The sequence below is a fragment of the Centropristis striata genome, chromosome 6, assembly GCF_030273125.1.
Source record: "Centropristis striata isolate RG_2023a ecotype Rhode Island chromosome 6, C.striata_1.0, whole genome shotgun sequence".
Classification (NCBI taxonomy): domain Eukaryota; kingdom Metazoa; phylum Chordata; class Actinopteri; order Perciformes; family Serranidae; genus Centropristis; species Centropristis striata.
The window spans coordinates 27,635,374-27,662,300 of NC_081522.1; the positions used below are offsets into that span (position 1 = coordinate 27,635,374).

At 39.8% G+C, this 26,927-nt stretch overlaps 1 protein-coding gene and 1 pseudogene across 1 annotated transcript in view; one reads left to right on the forward strand and one right to left on the reverse strand.

Annotated features, from left to right (window-relative positions):
• Positions 1–1,335: 1,335 nt before the first annotated feature.
• LOC131973082 (spondin-1-like) lies at positions 1,336–4,375 on the forward strand (annotated as a pseudogene).
• A 580-nt stretch (positions 4,376–4,955) lies between these two features.
• The window catches only part of LOC131973083 (uncharacterized), a 68,400-nt gene continuing 46,428 nt past the window's right edge, over positions 4,956–26,927 (reverse strand). Inside the window, exons 2-5 of the mRNA XM_059334931.1 lie at positions 6,653–7,581; positions 6,360–6,521; positions 6,177–6,269; positions 4,956–5,833 (exon numbers count right to left, since the gene is read on the reverse strand). Coding sequence (XP_059190914.1) covers positions 5,504–5,833; positions 6,177–6,269; positions 6,360–6,521; positions 6,653–7,567 — 1,500 coding nt within the window. The 5' untranslated portion in view covers positions 7,568–7,581 and the 3' untranslated portion in view covers positions 4,956–5,503. The remainder of the gene's footprint in view (positions 5,834–6,176; positions 6,270–6,359; positions 6,522–6,652; positions 7,582–26,927) is intronic.

The following is a 26,927-nucleotide window of genomic DNA, read 5'->3' on the forward strand; positions in this document are numbered from 1 at the left end:
TGCATCACTCCTCAATACCTCATGTAACTGCTGAGGAGTGATAAGTCGGAGCCTAGACGCCAAATCTAATCTATGTTTATTGTCCAATAAACACATTTTGCATCACGTGAGTTGTCTGACTGAAATGGAGCGATGCCTGCGAGCTAGTTCAGGCAGGCATCGTGTGTGTGTGTGTGTGTGTGTGAGAGAGTAAGTGTATTTGTGTGTGTGTGTGTGTGTGTGTGTGTGTGTGTGTAGCGAAAATCGCATAAAGTAACCTGTGTGTGTGTGTGTGTGTGTCTGTGTGTGTGTGTGTGTGTGCGTGTGTGTGTGTGCGTGTGTTTTTGAAGCATGTGTATGCATGTGTGAGGAGTGTGCGCATTTACGCGCATGTGTATGTGTGTATCTGTAACTGTAATCACATCAAAGATCAAAGGCAATCAGATCAAAGCAATCACACACACACACACACACACACACACACACACAGGTAACTTTATGTGATTTTAATTACACACACACACACACACACACACACACACACACACACACACACACACACATTTTGAGGTTAAAGGGCATAGTTTGAAATCTCTGAAGAATATCATCATAGTGTACACACTGGCAGTAGGCCCTTTCAGAATTTCCCCTGGGGAAATTTTCTAGTGACTTTAGTTATATTGATGGTTTTATGTAAGAAGTGTTTTAATTTTGTAAAGACAGAGCTCATTTAATTTACATACTATACTGAGGCTAGTCACTTTAAATTTGTCATCTTTTATGTTAAATCTCGACCTATAAAGTAACTAAAGCTGTCACCTAAATGTAGTGGAGTAAAAAGTAAAATATTTTCTTAAAAATGTAACGGAGTAGAAGTAAAAAAGTTACGTAAGGTTGGCCATTGTTTTTTCAGAGCATCCAATTACAGTTATTTGAGATCGCTTATAGGTAGGCTCCATTGGCTGGCTGTTGCAACATGCAGCTCCATTATCATCAATTCAAATTAAATTATTCATCAAACCACATGGAAGTATATTAAATATCTAAAATTAGGCCTACCTGGACAATAAAATGCTTCTTACATAAATATATTTTTGGTGCAGATACTTTGTTCTGTTACTGAAGTAAGTTTTGAATGCAGGACTTTTACTCTAGTCATTTCACAGTGTGGTATTAGTACTTTTACTTCAGTAGGGGCTCTGAATACTTTTTCCACCACTGGACTTTTCTTTGCTAGACATTTAGCAGGGGGGAGCAAAGACAAATAAAACACATAAATATATAAACTGTCAGGATGTTCTTCTTATAGCATCTGTTGCTCCTTTTTCCTGGTGGACAGAGACATCAACGTGCATGATGTCTGAGTGGATCAGCTGGTCAGCCTGCAGTGTGTCCTGCGGGATGGGGATAAGGTCCAGAGAGCGATATGTCAAACAGTATCCCGAGGACGGCTCGCTCTGCCAGCTCCAAACTGGGGAGACGGAGAAGTGTGTCGTCAACGATGAATGCTGTGAGTCTTTTTTGAAATGTATTGCTGTGTGAGTTTGTGACTATGTGTTTGATTCTGTCAGGAAATTTAAATTAGCTTATGAAGCAAATCAAGTTTTTTCAAGTTTTCTACTATAATAAATTGTCTTTCATGATGTATCCAAATCAACATACTCTCTAATGAGTTGTGCCTCATATATTAGTTATGTTCACATCTACAGGTGTAGTAAGTGAAGTGCAATTCTATGTCTATCTAAATTGCTATTTTATTATATTAATAATAATAATAATAATAATAATAATAATAATAATAATAATAATGACTTTATTTATACAGCACCTTTTAAAAACAGCAGCTTACAAAGTACGTCAACAGAGAACAGTAAATTACAAAGAGAATAGGGGTGTTTCCATGACAGTCCAATACCCGTAATGAGGTGGGTCTCACTCGCCGAAATGCCCCTAATTTGAATATGAGCCGTCCTGAGCGGTCTTTTGACCGGACTCTTTTTGGCCCTGTCGCAGAGCAGAGACATTTTTTTCCACTGAAAAAAGCCTGGTTGCTGATTGGATAGAATGCTAAGCAGGATGTGATGTAGTACTCGACGCCACAACAAGAAGCGCCATTTCTAAAAGCCGGCGAAGGAGCGAGTAGTCACAAGCGACAGAAAGCATGAACCCCTTTCATCCCTGCTATTTCTTGGAAAGATCTATGCCAGCTGTTCGCCTTAGGGCGTTCATAGTGATCCCGCAAATCAGAGTATAATGAGAGGGATGCACAGATTAATTTAGACTTTCGTTAACATTGACCATTTGTGCTATATACGTGTCGTGACGGAATAAACTAAAAAAATATATTTTCCTGGTCATATTCAATGGCTCTCATGATTTGTTCCCTTGGCTATTGTTGTCACACAAATACTGACAACAACTGTCAAGCTATCAGCTGTTTGTTGTACTATTTAGCAATGAAAGGCCTGGAGTTCAGCTCCAAAACATGCTGATTCAGTATGTCAAAGTCAGTTTAAAGAAATATTGTCAGCTGATTTAATTACGTTGTGCGAGAAGAAAAAGATACCAAACATTGGCAGGATTAATACATTGTATATGGTATATAAAGTCAAAAGTATAAAAAAAAATGGATTCCCATCTCAAGAAATTAGGCATCATTTGCTTCAGTTGAGGTCTCTAGGTCTTTTTCGAAAAATAGTTAATGCGCTTAATGAAATGGAAGCTATTTTTCTATTTTTCTGACATAGTGAACATTTAACTCACATGACTGATCAGCTTTTTCTGCTCTGACATGAAAGAACAATTATAAGTTGCCCAACTGAATCTAATTCCTGAAGACATATTTCTTCTAGTGGATGGCCAAAGTTGTCCGATTAGCATCTTTTCTTTTGTTTCTCTCTTGCGCAATCTCTTCTTCTTCTACTGTTTACTGACAGATTAGCAGATTACAGCAATGCATTACACTGCCATCTGCTGACAAAAGTACATTTATGCAGCTTTGTGTATTTGCTCTAAATCAGTTGATGGAAAGGTCCTTAATTTGCATTTTCTTTAATGCTGCATTTTAAAATGTTGCTTCAAAATTTGATTGGACTTTAGATAAACTTTATTGGAAATGACAATGGACATAACCTGCTGCAGTTCCAGGTTAAAAGCATGTCCACTGTAGGCGTAAAAGTTTCAGGCTCTTGCCCTGACCAAGACCAAAAAAGTAGATCATATTACTCCAGTTCTGAGGTCCTTACACTGGCTTCCTATCTATCAAAGAATTGATTTCAAAATATTATTGTTGGTCTACAAAGCACTGAATGGTTTAGGGCCGAAATACATTTCTGATCTTCTGCTTAGCTACGAACAATCCAGAACTCTCAGATAATCAGGGACAGCTCTGCTCCGTGTTCCCAGAGTCAGAACTAAACATGGAGAGAGGCTGCTGCAACTCTCAGCTCTTTTAAATCAAGACTGAACATTTTTCTGTTTGCCACTAACTTTAGTGCACTGTAACTTCTATTCCTTTGATATTTGATATTTAAAAAATATATTTTATCAGCTCGCTTTCAATTTTAAAATTTCGTATTTGAATATACTTTTATATTTTTTTCCCTAAATATTTTATCTGCTCGTTTTCAGTCTTAGATTTTTCTATTTGAATGTAATTTAATATGTAATTTTAAATGCTTTCAATGTTTTGTGTAAAGCACTTTGAATGGCCTTGTTGTTGAAAGGTGCTATATAAATGAACTTGCCTTGCCCTGCACAAAAAAGATTAATTTAGTTATGTTGCGTGAGTGAGCAAAATGTGCACCCAGACTGGTAAATGTGACTTTATCAATCATCACATTTAATGATCTGCCTCTTCTCAACTGGCCCTTTTTTTTTGCATTCCCTTTTTCTCTCCTCCATCTGTTCTCCCCTCCAGCTGTGGACTGCATGGTCTCTGAGTGGTCCGAGTGCAACAAGTCCTGCGGTAAAGGACACACCATTCTGACCCGTATGATCAAACTGGAGCCGCAGTTCGGGGGCAGCGCTTGTCCTGAGACCATCCAGAGGAAGAAGTGCAAGATCAGGAAGTGCCGGACGAAAACGAAGGAGGAGAGGGGAGGTCGAGGTGGGGGTGCAGGAGGGGGAAAGAGAAGGAGACGGGGTCAACAGGGAAGAGATGCAGCAGTCGAGGAGCAGCCGGGTTAGTGGGGATAATCTGCTCTGCTCTAATTACCGTGAAAGCTGCTACATGAGGATTGAGATGCTACTGTTTGTCTGTTCCAACAGGTTGCAGGATGCAGCCGTGGACCAGCTGGACGGACTGTACAAGCCATGCGGAGGGGGGATCCAGGAAAGTTTCATTTCGGTGAAGAAAAGAGCTAATGGCGCTCAGATGGGCAGCTGTACCCTGTAAAAATTATTAGGGTGGTTTAACTTAAAAACTTAAGTTGAGTTGCTGCCTTAAAAACATGAGTAAACCCAACAAAGACAAGTTTGATTTCAACTCATAAAGTAAAGTAAGACAAGTAGTTTAATTAATGATAATTTATTATTTAAACTTGATACTCTGAGTTTAAACAACTAACTATATTAAATTATACATTCAAGAAAACTTACTTTCTCTTGTCAAAGGAACTTACAATTCCATACAATATCAACTCACAAAGTTAAGTTATTGACTAGTTTAATTAATGACCATTTGTTGTAAACTTGATACTCTGAGTTAGAACAACTAACTATATTACATTGCCTAATGAAGAAAACTTGCATTCTCTTGTCAAAGAAAGTCACATTTTCAAGTCAAGATAACAAACTACATTCATACCACTTACATTTTAAAGTCATTTCTACTCATGTTTTTAAGGCAGCAAATCAACTTAAGTTTTCAAATTAAGTAGACTAATGTTTTTAACTTTAAATCTTACCTCAACTAATAATGGCAGGTTCACCAGTTTCCTTAAAGATCACACTTAAACTTAGAACTCATTTGTTCAAAAAATATTTATTTGAACAATTGTCAACTTACAGCCTCCATCTCCTTTGAGTAGATGACAGACACACATTTTCAACAGCATATTTAACATTCAAAAGAACAGTGAAGTGGAACAGTTTAAGTCCTGTGCTGATTTTTTTTGTTTGCAAAAAAAGTGCATTTGACATTCATTCACATATAGAATGTCATAAATAAAAAGCAGAGAACAGTCAAAATCCTTAGACTGTGCTTTTTTACTTAAGTTGAAGTTCTTATGTGTTTAAAAAAAAAGAAAGAGCAGTTAAATTCTGATTCTGCAACCCAAATGCTAAAAAAAAGGAGGAAACACATGAGACTCCAGTGTCCATTCAACAGATACATTTGAAGCAGTTTTGTCCAGTCTAGGAAGTTTGCATATTCACCTTAAAAACAACACCGAAAGTCTGTATTGAACCGTTGAGACCATCAGTACAAAACATCAATGCACAATACAGTGTATATAGAACAATCAGCAACATTCTTGACAGGACTGTTTCCATATGAGAACATAAAGTAGGAAAAGTAGACAAGTTACAGTTTGTACCTCAGGATTCTGTTTCTTAATCCGTGTACCCGGGCAGAGGCTTGGTCCGGTTTGATCTTCATCACCACTCTCTGAAGAAACTCAAAGGAATACTTCATGGCTTCTGGATACTCAAGATTCACACAGTAGATGATGCCCATAAGCATGGCAAAGCTGCTTGGCACGTCTTTAATGTTGTGAAGCACAATGCTCTCCTCGACCACAACTGCCACATTGAAGACCTCAGGTGGAAAGGCATCCTGTTGAGGACCTTCATAGCCAATCAGGAGGCCAAGGCACATCCCCTTCATGGCTTCATCCAGAGTCTCAACATGAGCCTTAAAAAGCAGAAATAACTGTGAGTCAAGTACTGAACCAACATCAGTCCTGATCATATCAAACACCACCAACAGAACACCAAATATTAATTCATTCTGAAGAGTTCAACCCTTTAAATGGCCCCTCTCTCAATCTCGTAATGGCAGAGGTATCAAAAATTTTATTTTTAATGTGTTAGAATGTATAAATTGTTCTCCTGAAGAAAGTGAGATTCAACAAGAAAGAAAAATCAAAAACAACCAAACCTGACATATGATGCAACTTCCAATAATGTAGCGAGATTATTAAAAAAGCATCAACAAAGAATTAAAATAATTGCATTACAGATAGTTATGGTCTTACATCACACATCCTGATGACGTCTGATGGATCTTCGCCTGATATGTAGTGTGGCAGTCCAAGCAAAGCAGCTGTCCTTCTCCTCTCATTTGTGTCCTACAAGACAAAGGAACATGCAGCAAGATGAAAATATTCTAGCAAACATAATAAATGGTGCCTAATTGTATACTCATCAGCTCCACTTACATCTTTCTCAAGGCAGTTCAAAATGTCTTTGAGTGACTGCTTCTTTCCAGACTTAGTTGCTGCTTTGTATACCTCCAGCAGTCTTGGGACCAGCCCATCAAGCCCATCGAGAAAAGATTCCAGAAGGTCTGTGGTGACAATTCTCTTGAATTCTGCCCTGATCTGAGGAGAGACACAGACAGATAAAAAATATCAGTCAAACATATTTCTGAATAGGACACAGTACAGTATCTGACAACACGCTTTCTGTCCCTTTGTGGAATGTTTTATGATGAGGAATTGTGACTGACTACCTGTCTCTCATGGAACAGAGCTGGCCATCTGGAAATGACGTCTGTGATGAATGGCTGATCTCCAATAATCTCTTTTCTGCGCTGAGAAAATGTTGCAACCATCAAATCTTCTACCAGCTTGTGATCAGGGTCCTTTTTCAGCATTTCAACCTCCAACAGTTTACACTTTTCCTCAATGGTTTCAGGACTCTGTCCTTCAGGTGGATCTGGGCAGTAGTTGACCTCACCCTTCTTTGACTTCTTTACATGTCTTCCCTTTGCTTTTCCTCCTTTTCTTTTGTTTATTACCACCTCGGGGCATCCTGCTGCACTTAACTTTTGACGATAGTTGCCAAGCTTAAATTTCAGGCTATGAAACCAGGAGTACCATTCCTTTTCAGACCCTGGCTCCTTCAGACTGGGATGCTTCTCCACAAGTGCCTTGGCTACACTCTCATAGTGATCCCTCTGAGGATAAGCACTAATCTTCGACATACTGTCTGCAAGTGTGTCAAGGATATCAGTCTTTATACCTTTAGGAATCACCATCGCAGATCCATCCTTAGCATACCGACAATTTGCTTCTTGCAGCTGGAGCTCCACATCATGCGAGAACTGTGGTATTGGGAAGGGGTCAGGCCATTCAACAGAATCCCCACTAACAGATGGCAAGCTGCTTGTGTCCAATGTAGAATCTGAGACGTCATCAGCTGGGAACAATACTTTTAATGTTGCTCGCTCCACAGGAAGGTCTTTGATGTCTGTCAGATTGCACAACTGATTGTTGAAATCAGGATCTTCAAACTGCAAAATGAATCCACCTCTCAGGCCATGGTTTGTTCGCAACAGCTGGTACAGCTCTTCAACACTTGTGGGAATGTCTTCAATTGAAAGACGTCTGATTTCATGCTCTGATATGATGACTCGAAGCAGCATTGTTGACCAGTCACCTGAAAAGATAGAGAGAAAAACAAAAGAATTTTAAGTATAAATATTTGTTATACAAACTATTCAGTCATTTTCAATCACAAAACAGGATTCAACCAAACTTTTCCTTGACTAGACTGCAGGCAGCCAACATTTAATTGAATTTACACATTTCAGATTAAACATTATAAACTTTATATTGTAAAAGTAGAATGTGTTTCAGATTTGTTGAAATAAAAAATAAAAAAATAAATAAATAAAAAAAAGAATATATATATATATCAGTCAAAAATCAAATATATCAGACAAAAAATGTTTTTAAAATCAGTTTTAGCTCGAGCTGATTATGAAATACATGTCTGTGTGGATTACGTCCCTTAAAAAAAAAACTCCAGGCGGTTTAGTTTATGTTTAACATCCTCTCGGTTTCTCTGGAGGAGCTTGCTAGCAACACACACTCTCTCACACACACAATCACAGACACATCACCGGGGCTACGGCTAATTTCTGAAGTGACGGCACACGCATGCGCGCGCGCACACACACACACACACATCACCTGGGCCACGGCTAATTTCTGACGCGACGCATGCATCGCCTGGGCCACGGCTAATTCCTGTCACAACCATAGGTCACAACGTGCCTCTCTCTCTCTCACACACACACACGCACACACAGACATTGTACAGGCCGAGCTAATTCCTGTCACGACGCCGCGCGTGCATTTCACGGGCTACGGCTAATTCCTGACATTAACAGAGCTAATTGAAGGTGCTAACGCAGCTACAAACACAATACTACACAAAACGTTCACCACCCGCCATAAATGTGCTTGGAGGGGAATTAGCTAACTGCTTATATTTCTTCTTAATAAAAGTAAAAAGTATTTATAATACTGTAGCGTTAACACCTCCACATTTTCATTAACAAGCTGCAGTAAACTATCTCATTCAGAAATGTTAAAGTAAGAGCAATTTATATCTTTCCAATTAATTTACAAAGTAGGCATTTTAAAAGTTTAATAAATGTATAACTCAACTTGTTTCACCTGCTCCTTACGTCCTCAACCGAAAAAAGACGCCAAGTAACGTCGTAAAATCCTTCCGCCGGGTATCTTTAGTGAACCGAAATCCACTATCCACTAATACCGATCTTTCTCCTCTTCTTTTCATGGGAAATAGCAGCAAAGGCGGTTGTTGTAATGTTACAATAATCTTATGACAGTCTTCTCAATTCTTCATTAGTTTTACCAGCAGCGGAACAAATCAGTGCCGGGCCGGGGGCGGGGCACATGACCAGGCCCTTTAAACCCAATAAAGCTCATGATAATGTAACTTATTTTTTGGGCAGACAGCTTAGAGTCAATTTATGTTTCTTCCGGTTTAGCATTTACAGTGTATATGTGGGGGGTTTATTTTGGAGGGGTGGAGCGGAATTGTATGTTTTTGTGTGCTGCAATTGACGAAAAAACGAGAAGTGAAGAATAGTAATAAGGGAGCGCACGTCCTGTTCAACAGCGGAGCCTCCGTGTTCTTATTCTATAGTCTGTATAGGCGTCCATACACTCGGTTACATTGGTGGCAGCAGTTACAACAATAACATCGCTTTACAACATGCTCATGCTCACAACAGCGGGGCTTACAAGCATGACCACATTTTTGACACACGGTTATGTTACTCAAACGGACATGAAGTATAACAAACCGAGAGAACGACAAAAACATTAAGCTACCTGGCCCCTAATAATAAAACAACACAAATTCAAAGCAGTTCAGCACCACGGATAGAGACCACATCATTCTGACACCCACTTTAACTATTTCAATTAATTATAACACAAATATAATTCTTTAATTATTAGAGTTCTTTCAAAGCAGCTCTAGACTCGTACTACATGTGCAAAGCAGAGAAGGACATACAATCAAACTTTAAAATCTGTTTTAAAAAGATACTCAACAGTGAGTTTATGATATTTTTGTTAGCCAGTTGGCTGTCACAGGTTTTAATACACTAGTCAAACTTTAACACTGACAGTGAAAAATTCACAACATCCATCTACTATATATAATTATTATTATTAGCTATAAAGTTTAGTAAAATTGGCAGTCTTACTGACTGTAATGGTGAACAGTTTGAAAATTGGCACAGTGGCCCACATGTTCACATACAAACTTAAATTAACTATGTACAGTATAGGCCTATACTCGCCACTATTTGAAGGGCATATAATGAGCCTTGTGCTCCGCGAACTCGTCCACGATGCGCTGTATGTCCATTTTCTTTGCTCTGTCGTTCTCTATGGACAACATGGCAAGTCCACTCAGTCTCTCCTGTCCCATCGTGCTCCTCCGTTTTAACTTGGAGAATGAGCGCTCAGAGGTTGCAACAGTGACGGGAAGAGTCAAAAATAAAGGAGGGCGGTGCAAACCTCACTGAATGCAGAAGTTACTGCTGGGTGGTTGACAATGGCAATTTTTGCCAGATCCACAACAGACTTTTGCTTTGGTATTTGGTCCCTGAAAGAGGTTCTAAAAGAGAGCAGCTGGCCAGGGAAGCTTGGGGCGATGTCCCGACTGTAGTGCTCACTAAGCCGCCGGGCAGCTTGGTGTAACTCCTCATCTCGTGCTTGGAGCAGTGTGTTGGGGTGAATTGCCTCAAATATGTTCACAGTTCAATTTAAGCTGGTGAATCTTTGGGACAGTTGCTGGATGATGATATCAAGACAGGCATTAAAAACGTTCACCCGAAAGGCGCTCTCTGCGTCAGAGAGGCGACTGTCTTCAGAAAGTTCATCAAAGTGACGCTTAACTTTTCTGGCCCTGATTGTTTCAAACTGCGTTTGACTTCCCCATTTCGTAGCTAGAGCAAGAGTGGCAGACTTGACCTCATCAAATTGTTCCCTATACTCCATCAAAACACTGATGGCGTTTTGCAGTAGAGTAGATGTCAGGGTACTTAGCTTGCAATAACTGTGAGGCAGCGTTTATACATTCCAGAATCTTGGTTTGCATGTTGACCAAAAATATGAAAGAAAACTTGCTTATGGCATTCTTGAGCACACTTGCTTCACCACGCTCATCTTTTTTGTCACTGGTCAGGGATATTTTGTCGAGGGCTCTTATAATGTCTCCATATCTGTGCCGTAACGGAAAAAGCGCATCATGTCGAGAAAACCAGCGAGTGGGACAGAGGCGTTTTAATGTGACATTTCTGCTCTCTGGCGTCATTAACTCACTGAGGAGCGCCCATCGTTTGATACTGTGACCAAAAAAGTTGTAGAGCATCTCTACAGTGTCATAGAACTGCTTCACTCCAGGGACGTTTTTAACAGAGTCATTGAGAGCTAGGTTGAGATTATGAGCAGCACAATGAACATAACGGGCAAGGGGCTCCTTCTCTGTTATTCTTGCCTGTACGCCTGAATACACACCACTCATATTCGCGGCCCCATCATAGCCCTGTCCACGGCATTTTGACAAATGTATTCCGTTCTTCTCTATAGAGCCCAGGATTTTGTTTTCAAGCTCTGACGCTGATGAGCCCACAGTCGCTTCAAAACCCAAAACACTTCATTGATCAGTATATCTGTTGCAATATCCATGTCATTCTTGACAACAGTTACGCAGCGGTAAACCTGGCTCAGCTGGTCTATCTTTGACACATCTTGCGTTGTGTCCATGATACAGTTTTTTACAACCGCTATGACCCGTTGTTCAATACTTTTAACGCTTTTTCAAAACTCTTCACACAGTTACCACAACATCAGCCTGTGTGGACGATACAATTAACACAATTCTTCTTCTTTTGACACAAAATACACACATTTTACACATTTAAAATTAGTTTTAACTCCTTTTACACACAAGCTCAATCAAGACCAAAACAGTAGATGTTAATTGGTGAATTTTCAATTGCTTTCACACGGTTTGTCAAAACAGAAAACCTCATGTTCAAAACAAATGAATTGAAGATTACATTGATCAGCTTCTGCTCCTTTTTCTTTTTGTCTATTTGGCAATACAGTAATGAATGACAGCTGATTTTTTTCCCTTTTTACTTTACTGTAAGTCATTTTCATTTGCAATACAGTAAAGTGTTTACTGCAAATCCTGTCACTCACTATCTTCTTCTTTCATAAACATTCTGCAAAGCTGCTCTGACATGGCTCGTTCACTTTCTGTACTGAGTGTTGTACAAAAAAGGGCCAAAATTCGTGGCCAACAAATGAAAAATGAAGAACATCATCACAAATATTGTCTCAATGGAGGTTATTTTGTCCATTTTTGAATCATTTTCATGTCTTTTCATGTCTTTGTAAGTCATTTTGTGTCTTTTTTAGTCATTCAGTCCAACATAAAATGTGATTTTGAATCTTTTTTTACTTTCAAAACACTATAATGCTCAATAAAGAATTTTACAGTAAATGTTGCAAATGTGAACAAAGGTCGCAAATACAACATATACGTAAGAGGGTTCCATCCAGTTCTATCATTTTACACTAAATCTATTTGAGCTTGTCTCCAGATTTACTTGGTATATCATCATCAAACTGAAACTGGCCTCATGGAGTTTACAGTCAGAACTTTAGAGGTAAATTTACAGTAGGGCTCCACGCTGCTTTGTTTTCTAGTCTGGATGATGAAGAAGTCATGCTTTGGAGCTTTTGGTGACTCCAGAGGGTTAATTTACATGTATGATCAATACAATAATCTGTTGATTGTAAAAGAAAAAGGAAAAAAGTCGATTTGACACATGCAAAGTGATTGAGTTTGTGTTATTCCATCAGTTGTCAGTGTTTTTTATGACACGGTGCTGTGATTGACTAAATGTTTCTGTTGGAAGACAACGTGTGTCAGTGTTTTGGTAGATTTGGTCAACTGTGTTACAGTTTTTCACAACCGCTATGACCCGTTGTGGTAACTGGGTGAAGAGTTTTGAAAAAGCGGTAAAAGTATTGAACAACATCAGCCTGTGTGGGCGATACAATTAACACAATTCTTCTTCTTTTGACACAAAACACACACATTTTACACATTTAAAATTAGTTTTAACTCCTTTTACACACAAGCTCAATCAAGACCAAAACAGTAGATGTTAACTGGTGAATTTTCAATTGCTTTCACACAGTTTGTCAAAACAGAAAACCTCATGTTCAAAACTAATGAATTGAAGATTACATTAATCACAGCTTCTGCTCCTTTTTCTTTTTGTCTATTTGGCAATACAGTAATGAATGACAGCTGATTTTTTTTTACCTCTTTACTCTACTGTAAGTCATTTTAATTTGCAATACAGTAAAGTGTTTACTGCAAATCCTGTCATTCACTATCTTCTAAACATAACAAACATTCTGCAAAGCTGCTCTGACACGGCTCGTTCACTTTCTGTACTGAGTGTTGTACAAAAAAGGACCAAAATTCATGGCCAACAAATGAAAAATGAAGAACATCATCACAAACATTGTCTCTATGGAGGCTATTTTGTCCATTTTTGAATCATTTTCATGTCTCTTCATGTCTTTGTAAGTCATTTTGTGTCTTTTTTAGTCATTCAGTCCAACATAAAATGTGATTTTGAATCTTTTTTTACTTTCAAAACACTATCATGCTCAATAAAGAATTTTACAGTAAATGTTGCAAATGTGAACAAAGGTCGCAAATACAACATATACGTAAGAGGGTTCCATCCAGTTCTATCATTTTATACTAAACATATTTGAGCTTGTCTCCAGATTTACTTGGTATATCATCATCAAACTGAAACTGGCCTCATGGAGTTTACAGCCAGAACTTTAGAGGTAAATTTACAGTAGGGCTCCACGCTGCTTTGTTTTCTAGTCTGGATGATGAAGAAGTCATGCTTTGGAGCTTTTGGAGACTCCAGAGGGTTAATTTACATGTATGATCAATACAATAATCTATTGATTGTAAAAGAAAAAGGAAAAAAAGTAGATAAGAAACATGCAAAGTGATTCGGTTTGTGTTCTTCCATCAGTTGTCAGTGTTTTTTATGACACGGTGCTGTGACTGATTGGTAGATTTGGTGAACTGTGTTAGTGTATTACAGTTTTTCACAACCGCTATGACCCGTTTGTCAGAACCTTAAAAACTTTTTCAAAACTGTTAACGCACATCACACTTGATACACTCAATCCCCCAAACAGTTAATTTCATGGTCAAAATCACCCAGTGTAACTAAACACAGACACACACTTCCAAAATACAATAATACACTAACACAGTTGACCAAATCTACCAAAACACTGACACATGTTGTCTTCCAACAGAAACATTTAGTCAGTCACAGCACCGTGTCATAAAAAACACTGACAACTGATGGAAGAACACAAAACCGAATCACTTTGCATGTTTCTTATCTACTTTTTTTCCTTTTTCTTTTACAATCAACAGATTATTGTATTGATCATACATGTAAATTAACCCTCTGGAGTCTCCAAAAGCTCCAAAGCATGACATCTTCATCATCCAGACTAGAAAACAAAGCAGCGTGGAGCCCTACTGTAAATTTACCTCTAAAGTTCTGGCTGTAAACTCCATGAGGCCAGTTTCAGTTTGATGATGATATACCAAGTAAATCTGGAGACAAGCTCAAATAGATTTAGTATCAAATGATAGAACTGGATGGAACCCTCTTACGTATATGTTGTATTTGCGACCTTTGTTCACATTTGCAACATTTACTGTAAAATTCTTTATTGAGCATGATAGTGTTTTGAAAGTAAAAAAAGATTCAAAATCACATTTTATGTTGGACTGAATGACTAAAAAAGACACAAAATGACTTACAAAGACATGAAAAGACATGAAAATGATTCAAAAATAGACAAAATAGCCTCCATAGAGACAATGTTTGTGATGATGTTCTTCATTTTTCATTTGTTGGCCATGAATTTTGGTCCTTTTTTGTACAACACTCAGTACAGAAAGTGAACGAGCCGTGTCAGAGCAGCTTTGCAGAATGTTTACGTATGAAAGAAGAAGATAGTGAATGACAGGATTTGCAGTAAACACTTTACTGTATTGCAAATTAAAATGACTTACAGTAGAGTAAAGAGGTAAAAAAAAATCAGCTGTCATTCATTACTGTATTGCCAAATAGACAAAAAGAAAAAGGAGCAGAAGCTGTGATTAATGTAATCTTCAATTCATTAGTTTTGAACATGAGGTTTTCTGTTTTGACAAACTGTGTGAAAGCAATTGAAAATTCACCAGTTAACGTCTACTGTTTTGGTCTTGATTGAGCTTGTGTGTAAAAGGAGTTAAAACTAATTTTAAATGTGTAAAATGTGTGTATTTTGTGTCAAAAGAAGAAGAATTGTGTTAATTGTATCGCCCACACAGGCTGATGTTGTGGTAAATGTGTGAAGAGTTTTGAAAAAGCGGTAAAAGTATTGAACAACGGGTCATAGCGGTTGTGAAAAACTGTATTGTATTTTGGAAGTGTGTGTCTGTGTTTAGTTACACTGGGTGATTTTGACCATGAAATTAACTGTTTGGGGGATTGTGTGTATCAGGTGTGATGTGAGTTAACAGTTTTGAAAAAGTTTTTAAGGTTCTGACAAACGGGTCATAGCGGTTGTGAAAAACTGTAGTGTATTATTGTATTTTGGAAGTGTGTGTCTGTGTTTAGTTACACTGGGTGATTTTGACCATGAAATTAACTGTTTGGGGAATTGAGTGTATCAAGTGTGATGTGCGTTAACAGTTTTGAAAAAGTTTTTAAGGTTCTGACAAACGGGTCATAGCGGTTGTGAAAAACTGTAATAGAATAAACGGGGCTTTGTTTATTTCATTAACTATGTCAGCTTTCACACCTTAACATAATATGAAAATAATCTCCTCTTGAATCAGGTGACTTAGGTATTTCACTGACCCTTCTGGTCGGTTGATTAGCTCTTTCAAAACAGGGTCGTAGCGAGCTAATAATCCGATTATTGACAAAAAGTTGCCAGCATTTCCCTTACCTATAACCTCCCTGTGCCCCCTGAATGCCAGGTTGCATGAAGCCAGAGTAAGAGTTACATTTACAATGCGCTCCACGACCTGTCTCCAAAACAAGGCTGCGTTACGCACATTCCTCTCCATTTCGGCGTCTATTGTGCCATTGAGTTTCCACTGCTCATAGACGATGCATGCACCAAGATGTATTTGTGTGGATTCATGCTTCTCAATTTTGGTGGAAAGATGTTTCCAATCTTTTATTCCGTTTACCCATGCATTGTTGTAATATGGGGCATTTCGGTTTGCAAAAAGCCAGCAAGGCTCACAGTAACAGCAGTCTAATTTGGGGGAATAGCACATCCAGCTGCGGGGAAGTTTCATCCCAACTTTAGTGGTAGAGGTGTAATAACTTTCCAAAAAACACCGATTGTCGTTATCGGTGGGAAATGAACCTCTGGGTCTGCATGGGCCCATCTTAAGGATATATCTTTTAATGTTGGCGTCCTGGATGTTTTCTGGAAAATTGGCCGGATCAGTCGGCAAACCCTCCAGAGGAGGGGGAGGGTTTTCATCATCCGCTGTCTGCGTGTCACCTGTAGCGTGAGGAGGAGACCTGCTGCTTTCATTTCCAGTGTCCAGCGTGGGTGAGGAGGGGGGCTGCTCTACCAGGTCTGGCTCTACCCTGGAGCAGCTAGCAACTGCTGAGTCCCTAACATCACCGCTATACAGCCGAGAGAGAAAGAAGGGGATAGCTAGGCGGCTGGGCTACTACAATACCAACAACCATATCAACAGTCTATTAATAATAATAATAATAATAATAATAATAATAATAATAATAGGTGTGATTTATATAGCGCCTTTCACAAACCCAAGGACGCTTTACAATGAATAAAACAAAACAAAAACTAACATTGTATAGTGATTGTTAGAATTGCTACCTGTAAATCTGGCTCCCTGACTGGGCTGTCAGTATTGGCGGACCTGAATCACTAACAACGTCAGGTTCATCTCCAGGAGGACGAACAAAATATGTGTCCAGTTTTTTTAATTTAACATTTCCTTGCTCTCTTTTTTCCTTTTCTTTGCGCTTTGTCGCTCCACTTTTATGTTTATATGAACTGCCACTCATGTTTAGCTTAGTCGTAAATGATCCATCTAGCTTGTACTCTGTTGACAAGTGGGCGGTTGATGATGTTTTTACCCAGAATACATTTGGCGCCAATATCGGCCTTCCACTTGTAAATTTGCATGTAGTAATGTTAACTGTGAGAGTGAAAATGAAGCCAGTCATGATGCAGCACAAGATTTTATCAAATGTTTAACACTTAACTACATGACTAAAGTCAGTCCTTGTAAAGTTTTTTTCCCAACCATGACTCATCCTGACTGGGCACAACCTATACAAGCCCACACATCCTACACATCCGGTAGTTGTTAACATTAATTTACTCAAAGCCACCTGCGGGAGGTGCTGTTTCCATATTGGAATAAAATGGGGCTTCATTTATTTCAATGATTATGGCAGCTTCCACACGTTGAGATGGTAAATAATCTCATCTTGACTCGGGTGATTAGGGTATTTTAATGAGCCCTTCTGATTGGTTGATTATATGTTTCCCCCTGGGCCCAGGCCGGGGGAGAGGATTGCCTCCCCTTTCTAACTGGTCCGGTATGGTGCCCGGGGCGAGGGAAGGGCTCCCCTTCCCTCTGGGAGTACCGCCCTCCCAGCCCCCCCGTAAGCTCTGCCCCTTAGTTTTACGACCAAATTTCCTGGACTATTTGCACTGCGCAGTACTATTGCCGGCACACCGTTTCAAATGTTTGAAAGAGATCCGGTATAAATATTGTAACTCACTGTGCTAAGTTAAGCTGACACATTGAAATTTACATCTAACTGAAGTGACTTGAAAACCTGAGTTTTAATGATGATAACTCATAAAGTTGAGTTAAAAATGAATAATTAATTATGTTAAGTGGAAGTAAATTGTAGAAATAAGTTATTATGACTAATTGATCAGATCCTTTTTTACAGTGTAAGGACTGGAAGGAGATCCGTGCCTGTAACGTTCATCCCTGCTGGGGGGCATTGATAAGCTACAGAGGAGGGGAGGGGAGTGGTAGGTTCAATACATGAGTTGTGAAAATATGGGTTTATTTGACGAAGATGAGGGTGGAAAGTTTTTGTGAACAGCGAGCTGAGGGTGACATGATGGGCTAGTTTGACACTTTGGAAACAGGATGTAGAGGGGAAGTGAGAACAAAGGAGGACTAACCTAGGAGGACTAGGGGTGCATGCCAAAGCTCTTAATGTTCGCCTCCTCTATCCTCTATCCTCGCTTGAACCGGAAGTTCTTTCGCGGGCGCCATCTTTAAGACCGTCCCAAAGCTCTTATTTGTGATCGGAGGATAGAGGATAGAGGAGGCATGTCGGAGGAGGCACAAGCGAGGATACACGAGAGAATCCTATGCGGAAGTCTTTTAGCGGTGGCCCCGCCCCCTGACTCGTTGAATAGACGCAGCAGCTGATCGGACTGATGTTATACATCAACATCGCTGTAGTTTGATACCGGAGTGAAGACAGATCACAGATTAAACTAAAGTGTGTCACCACAAGTTTTATATTTTATGTATATGATTCACCATGCGAATTAAAATCTGTTTTATTGTGACTCTGAACAACAAAAACACCACAAACATATTTCTACATTTATAATAAATTAAGAGAAAGATCGCTCTAGAAGTTTTTTTTCCTTTTTCCTTTTTTTCCTTTTCGTGATCTGTTTTTTCCACCGTACAGATTTATTATGGATATAATATATATATATATATATATATTAAAGTAAAAAAAACAAAAAAACAAACAGTGAGGTGGACGCACGTGACCTGCAGACAAGATGGCTGCGTAGCGCGATTGCTCTTGTCCTCCCCCTTCTAACTATTACATATTACCCATCTCTCTCGCATCGTTAACTTAACAACTCCTTGCCCGGAGCTTCCGTAACTCCCGTGTATACGATGGCTGAAGGTTTGAGAAGCAAAACTGGATTTGACCCTCTGAAAGACGACGATGAAAAGCTTGAGACATTTAAGCTAGCTGTATCCTCCATGCTAACTTCCGCAATGAAAGACCAGCAATCCTTTATTGAGAAACAGTTTGCGAAATTTGAACAACAGCTGGACAACATAAAAACAGAGGTAACGAGGAACTCAAATGAAATAAAGAAGCTGAAAGCAGACCACAATGGGCTCTCCACACAGCTGGCTAAATCCGAGCAGTCTCTCCAAACTAAATGTTGCAAACTTGAAGCAAACTTGGCGGAGCTAGAGGACAGATCCCGCAGGGATAATGTTCGCATTATCAACCTGCCAGAAAAAGCTGAAAGCGGCGACGCGGCGGAATTTGTTTCATCCTCGCTCACATCATGGTTCCCAGCTCTCACCGGTAGGAAGATGGAGGTGATGCGGGCTCATCGTATAGGACCAGAGCGCAACACTGGATCCCGCACCCTGATCTGCAAGATGCTACGTTACACAGACCGGGACCGCATCCTGAAGGCAGCCAGAGGCTCTCGGATTGAGGTCGGCGGCAAAGAGATCCGCTTTGCAGCGGACTACAGTAACTACACCATTAAACGGCGCCGCTCATTTTCTCAAGCGATGGAGACAGCGAGGAAACTCGGTTTCATTCCGTTCCTGATTTACCCGGCCAAACTAAAGCTGTCCCGCGGATCAGAAGTGCACCTCTTTGAGGCCCAGGCAGAGGCTGAAGACTTCCTCGGCGCTCAAACCCGGTCGGCGGACTGACGAATGAATCTAATGTACTGGTATTCTTAAATAACACTGAAGCAAAGTAATTTCCCATGCAGCTATAATTACACACATTAGTGCATACTTGAAGTTACTGTGACTATGTTTCCTGCTAAAATGAGGGATACTGTTCTTTGTTGGTTTATTATAATGCTTATTTTAGTGATTTAAGTTCCAACAGGCGTTATAGAAATTATTACAGTTTTGCAGTAGAGTTTGATATTCTTGATACTCTTAACTTTGATGGTTAATTCTCAATTTGTATATGACCAATATCAGCTGTTTTTCTTTTTATGACATCTGACTGGTTATACAGAATATTGTAAGGGGGTAGGAGGGGCGGGCTTTCGTGATGGTATGATAGCCAGCTTTCTCAGTTCAGGTGCCCATATAGTGGGTGTTTTGTTTGTGGCTACTGCCACCTTGTTATATGTTATAGTGTTAGATGCATGTTCGTATTTTTCCTTTTTTCTTCCTTTTTTTTGGCGACATCGGGTTGAATATTTGGATCTCCACATTTCTGACTATAACTCATATACAGGAACACAAAACTTTGCACAGCCTTATCCGCAATAATGTCTATGTTACATATAGCTAGCTGGAATATAAATGGTTTAAATGCCCCAATTAAGCGCTCGATGTGTCTTGATTGGCTTAAAAGACACAAGATAGACGTGGCCTTCATTCAAGAGTCACATCTTAAACACTCTGATAAACAACGCTTGTCGAACCGCTATTACTATACTTCAGCTGCAGCTACTTTCAACTCCAAGAGCCGTGGTGCCCTGGTGGTATTGAGACGTAACCTATCCTTAACAATAATTGGAAGCTATGAAAGTGAGGATGGTCGAATTACTTACATTAAAACAAACATATATGGTCAGAGGATAGCGTTTCTATGTATATATGCCACAAACTATTTTAGTCCAGAGTTCTTTGGCACAATAAGCAAGACTTTATATGACCTGCAGGACTTTTCAGTTATTATTGGTGCTGACATGAACGCTGTCCTTGATCCCTTACTTGATAGATCTAGTGCACCATCTCAACATATCCCTCCTTCAACAACAGCCTTCCAAGGTTTAGTTGACGATTTTAGTCTAACAGATCTATACAGAGCTATAAACCCTTCCTCAAGACAATATAGTTTTTATTCGTACAGACACAAGACCTATTCAAGGATAGATCATTTACTGGCTTCGGCAACTTTATACACTGAAATTCATTCAGCTGAGATTTATCCTAACTCTTTATCTGACCATTGTGTTATCACAGCACAGCTTACACTTGCCAAGACTCCAACTAAGGCCACAAGATGGCGCTTTAACACCACATTACTTAAAAACAATGATTATTGTGACCATTTCAGAAATCATTTTAAAACATTTATTTCAGAGAATGCTAACTCAGTAGATGACCCTCGAGTCTTATGGGGCGCAATTAAAGGGTTTGTGAGAAATACAACTATTTCCTTCGCATCTTATCTCAATCGAACAAGACTGGGCAAAATTAATTCACTAGAAAATGAATTACAGAGGCTTGAACAGGCTCAGCAGGGTGATGGCGCCACAGAGGACAATAAAAAGAAAATCAACGCAGTCAGAATGAGATTGAACAATATTTTGAGATTACGAGATGAATTTCAAATTCATAGGACTAGAAGGAACTATTATTTTAATGGCTCGAGGCCAAGTCACCTGCTTTCTCTTAGTCTGCAAAAATGTGAAAAATATTCTAACATTACAGCTATTAGTTCAAACCAAAAATTGTTGACTGCTCCCACAGAAATTAATACTGCATTCCAAAAATATTATGCAGAGCTATACAAATCTGACATTTCATTAGATAAAACTAAATGTGAAACCTTTTTACAAGATTTAGAGCTTCCCACACTTGAGCAAGAAGATGCACGGTGCCTGGGGGATCCAATCACTCTGACTGAGTTGAGAGGTGCTGTAGCTGGTATGAAAACAGGCAAGTCTCCGGGATGGGATGGGATACCCCCAGAGTTTTATCTCACTTTTTGGGAAGAGCTGGGCCAATATTTTTTAGCCATGATTCATAAAGCTGTTGAAGTTGGTTCCTTTTTCAATGACATGAATGCCGCCTTGATAGCTGTACTGCCCAAACCCAATAAGGACACCACGAAATGTGGGAACTATAGACCACTGTCTATCCTCAATGCAGAAATAAAAATATTTGCCCGTATACTAGCCTCCCGAATAGAACCGCACATAGCCACATTAATCAACAGTGACCAAACAGGCTTTGTGAAATCAAGACTTGCTTCCGATAATGTACGGCGTCTGCTTCATGTAATTCATGCTGCCAAGGATATTCCCTCTCCATGTGCAATATTGAGCCTTGACGCTGAAAAAGCCTTTGATAGGCTAGAATGGGAATACTTGTGGATGGTTCTACAGCGCTTTAAATTGGGTTCAACTTTTATTAAATTAACTAAATTACTATACGATAACCCTTCTGCAATGATTAACACAAATGGCATCATATCAAATAAGTTTAATTTATCATGCTCGTGCCGACAAGGATGCCCGTTAAGCCCCTTTCTTTTTATTTTGTCATTAGAGCCCCTTGCACAGAAAATTCGTCAACACCCAAATATATCCCCCATCACTTTTAACAACACCACACACTCCATATCGCTATATGCTGATGACATATTATTATATTTCGATAGAGCAGCCTCATCATTACCGCATATTTTGAATACTTTTCACGATTTTAGCTCTCTGTCCGGTTATAAAATCAATTGGACAAAATCTGTGCTACTCCCTTTAAACTCTAAAGTGAACCTGAGCTCATTACCTCGGCACATCCCAGTGGTCAAACAATTTAAATACTTAGGGGTGGACATTTTTCCTTCTTTAGCTAATATTGCCAATAAGAATTTTCAGGGCATCTATAATAAAATTGAGGCGGATCTTAATAGATGGTCTACCTTGCCAAAATCAATACAAGCTTGTGTTTCAATTATTAAAATGGATATTTTACCATGCATAAATTTCTTTTCTTCGATGTTGCCCTTACCACCCCCAATTGATTACTGGAAAAAAGTACATGCTTTGGTCTCTAAGTTTATCTGGGGAGGGAAACGGCCACGGGTGAAGTTAACTACACTTCAACGAGATAAAGCAGAGGGTGGTCTTTCCGTGCCCAACTTCAAATACTATTTTTGGTCATTTGTATTGAGACCACTCACAGATTGGCTTAACCCCAATTCTGATCCATGTTGGAAACCTATAGAAAAGAGCCTAGCATCCCCACACAGACTAGAGGATCTGATTTACTCAACTGTCCCTTTGAAACGAGCTAAGCTGCGACTTGGCCCTATAATGAGTTTCCTCTTATCAACATGGGTTATTGCTGAAAAGGAATCTAAGAATACATGCAAATGGCACATGAATAGTCCACTCTTTAATAATTATTCCCTACTTACTGGGGGGGTCCCATTTGCATCTCCGGACTGGAGCTCTGGGGGTATCCATGTTTTGGCTGATGTATATAATGAGAATGGGCTTCGTGGTTTTAATGATTTGAGACTGTCTTACCAATTACCTGGAACATCTTTATTTCTGTACTTTCAATTACGATCATCTATGAAAGCATATGGAGTGCCATGGAATTCTCCTCTTACTGCTCACCCTTTGCACTCTATTCTGTACAATAGAGGACGGAAAAGAGGTTTGGTTTCCCAAATTTATTCCCTTATCCGGGATGCCTCTTATAAAACCCTTCCTATTGTTCATGTGTGGTCTAATGAAATGAAGCACTACATCGGAGGTGATTCATTGAACTGGGAAAAGATTTGGTCCTCGATTGTCTTGGCTTCTAAAAACCCAAACCATCAACAGATCCATTTCAATTATATCCACAGGACTTACCTCACCCCAAGAAGAAACTTTCTCATGAAACGTTTGTCATCTCCAATTTGCACCCTTTGCTCAGATGGACTTATAGACTCATATATACATATATACTGGGAATGCAAGGATGTGAAACTTTTTTGGGGTGAGGTTTGTTCTACTTTGTCTAATGTACTGGAAGTCACTGTACCATGTTCTCCCATTGTGCTACTCCTGAATGATACCACCTCATTACAATTGACATGCTGGAAAAGACGTCTTCTCCTCACGGGCATCACTGCTGCCAAAAAGATGCTGGCTTTACGCTGGAAACCTCCACATACAGTTAAGAAATCCCATTGGATTAACACATGCATTGACATAATAAATATGGAGCTTTCAGTGGCAAGAATGCACGGTGCTGGAGCTGGTACTATTCTAGCATGGCAAACAATGGCAGATAAGATCAAGGAATTGCTGTAATTAATATTTTTATTTGCTTTACTTGAACATGGTCTCTCATGTCCTGTAAGAGTTTTATAGAGATCCAAGTTGGGGGGGTGGGGGGTCGTCGCCTGGTCCTTTTTTTTTTTTTTTTTTTTAATTTATTTATTTTTATTTATTATTATTATTTTTTATTATTATTATTATTATTTTCTATTAATTTCATTATTATTATTATTATTATTATTATTAATTTCAATTTTATTGTAATGTACTTTCGATTTTGTCGGACTGCTGTACTTGTTCTGTCTTTAAAAAGCAATAAAAAGTTGTTCACAAAAAAAACAAAAAACAAACAAACAGTAGAGAGTATGAGAGTCTGTCCGTCAGCAAGAAACACTTTTACATCGTTTGTCATTTTCATCAGTCCCACGCGAGGCTGATCATTACTGAGTGACATAATTTACATTTGACCTTCATCATATAACCTAATAAAATATTGGCCGGTGTTCAGCGGACACAATCATGTTCTGGGATATTAAATAATTAATGTATCACCAGGATCGTCTACTACGACGACGTATTAGGGCCATATATGAAAAAAATAAATAGGAACCCAGGGGAGAGGGACCCAGCCACCATGGCATGATTAAAAACAGATAACATGAGGTGATGTTACGACATCACCACATTTCATTCCTTTCTACCTGCGGGATGTCTCTTCTTCTCCATCACTCGCTCTGTTTAAGGTGTTTTATCAGAGTGATCCGACTGACGCTCCCTCCTCCTCGCGTTCACACGGAGCGCTCTCTTTCAGACCTCCTCTGCTTCTTGTTGACAGTTACAGTGTAACGTTCGTCTAAACTTATTTCACAGCAGCAGGTTTATTGTTCCCAGCCTTCACGGACATTCTCATGTGATGCGTCTTTACGCGTGCCATGAAGCGTGTGCCTTTTGAAGTGTGTGTGTGTGTGTGTGTGTGTGTGTGTGTGTGTTTGTCTGTGTGTGTATGTGTGTGGCACCGGACGGACCCAGTGAGGCATGGACCAGTATTATCCCCCTCCCCTGGGTCGGTTTTTTTTTCATACTTGGCCCTAATAGTCGTCCTAATATATACAGAAGCAAATAATAATAAATAAATAATATGAAGGCATTCCCGTGCCCCTGAGCTGGACACAGTTCACAGTATAAATACACAATGGAGGTTGTTATTCATGTGCAGGTGTTTGTTAAACAGAGAAAACACTTATTATTATTATTATTATTATTAGTGCATGTCTCCAGCTGTTAAAGCGACTGACAGCTGATCCAGCTGTGATCTGCTGCCGCCGTCATTAGAAACGGACGTCGCTTCACGTGATGCTCCGGAGGGAAGGACGTCTCATGTCTCTTAAATCGTTTCTCCTCTCCTCGCTTCCCTCACTTGCGTCTCTCCATGCATCCCCGGTGGGCGGGACTAAGACGCAAGTGAACGGCGCAAGTGAGGGATGCAGGGATGCGAAATAGACGACATGGGAAGCACCCTAGGTATGATGTCTAGGAGGTCTACGTGCTGACGTGCTAAGGTGAGCGTATTGTGTCACTTCCGGTGTTTCTGTGTGTGCTCGTAGTGTAGTGCTGTGCTTGTTTGCTGCTCTTGCTAAATACAGTTAACTCTGTTAAAAGTTACACATTATAACGGATACCTGTCCGCTTCATTTATACATACGCTAGTTTTACTTAAGCACCTGTATCTATCTGCTCCTTGTAGCGACTTTGTCGCTAATCTTATCTGTCTGATACTACTCAGTTGTGTTAGCTACTTAGCCTAGCTGCTAACCATGTCTTCTCCCCCTCACTCTCCTGCTCTCTCTTGCCCGGTGGGTCAAATGTTTAGTTACTGCTTAGCCTCCTTTAATGATAATGGTACTTGTAATAAAGTGCTTTAGCTGTGTTGGAGGCGAGGCTTAGTGAACTAGAAGTGCTGCTCCGCACCATGGAAACCAATTCGGTAAAGTTAACTGCAGCAGTTAGCCAGTCGCCCTTAGCTGGTGCGAGCCGACATAGCGTAGCTAGCCGTTCCCCGACACCTCCCGAGCGGCCGGACGGCTGGGTGAATGTCCGAAGGGGGAATAGTCAGAAGCCGAGGCCCACGATGGTTAACCACCAACCACTTCACGTCTCCAATAAATTCTCCCCACTCAGTAACACACCTACTGAGAAGCCAACTCTGATCATTGGCGACTCCATTCTTCGGAACGTGAAGTTAGCGAAACCAGGCACCATAGTTAAGTGCATCCCGGGGGCCAGAGCGGGTGACATTGAATCCTTTTTGAAACTGCTGGCTAAGGATAAACGTAAAGACAGTAAAGTGGTTATTCACGTCGGCAGTAATGACACCCGGTTACGTCAATAGGAGGTCACAAAAATTAATGTGGAATCGGTGTGTGCATATGCCAAAACAATGTCGGACTCCGTAGTTTTCTCTGGTCCCCTGCCAAATTTGACCAGCGATGATATGTGTAGCCGCATTTCATCGCTCCAGCGCTGGTTGTCGAGGTGGTGTCCAGCAAACAACGTGAGCTTCGTTAATCATTGGCAAACTTTCTGGAGGAGACCTGGTCTTATTAGGGGAGATGGTGTTCATCCCACTTTGGATGGAGCCGCTCTCATATCTAGCAACCTGACCAAGTTTATTAGCGGTCCAAACCCGTGACAAGTCAGAGTTGAGACCAGGAGGCAGAGTCGCAGTGTAAAACACTTCTCTGCCTTTCCCTCATCAGTCATCCACCCAAAACCCGATAGAGACTGTGTCTTTCCCCCGTCCTCCCAAAGATAAGTTATTTAAACCAGGTTCTATCAGAAGAGGAGTTACCCAAAATAACCTGATAAAAATTGAAACTTCAACTGCAAATAAACAAAAACCCAAAATAATTAAATGTGGACTTTTTAACATTAGATCCTTATCATCTAAAGCTTTATTAGTAAATGAGTTAATATCAGATTGCAATATTGACTTACTTTGTCTAACTGAAACCTGGCTGCGTGATGAAGAATATGTCAGCCTAAATGAATCTACTCCTCCTAGTCATATTAATACTCATATCCCTCGTGGCACAGGCCGAGGAGGAGGAGTTGCAGCGATATATGAGTCAAACCTTCTAATTACCCCAAAACCTAAATTAAACTATAACTCATTTGAAAGCCTTGTTCTCAGTCTTTCACACCCAACCTGGAAAAACCAACAGCCAATCCTATTTGTCATAGTTTACCGGCCTCCCGGTCCATATTCAGAATTTTTATCACAATTCT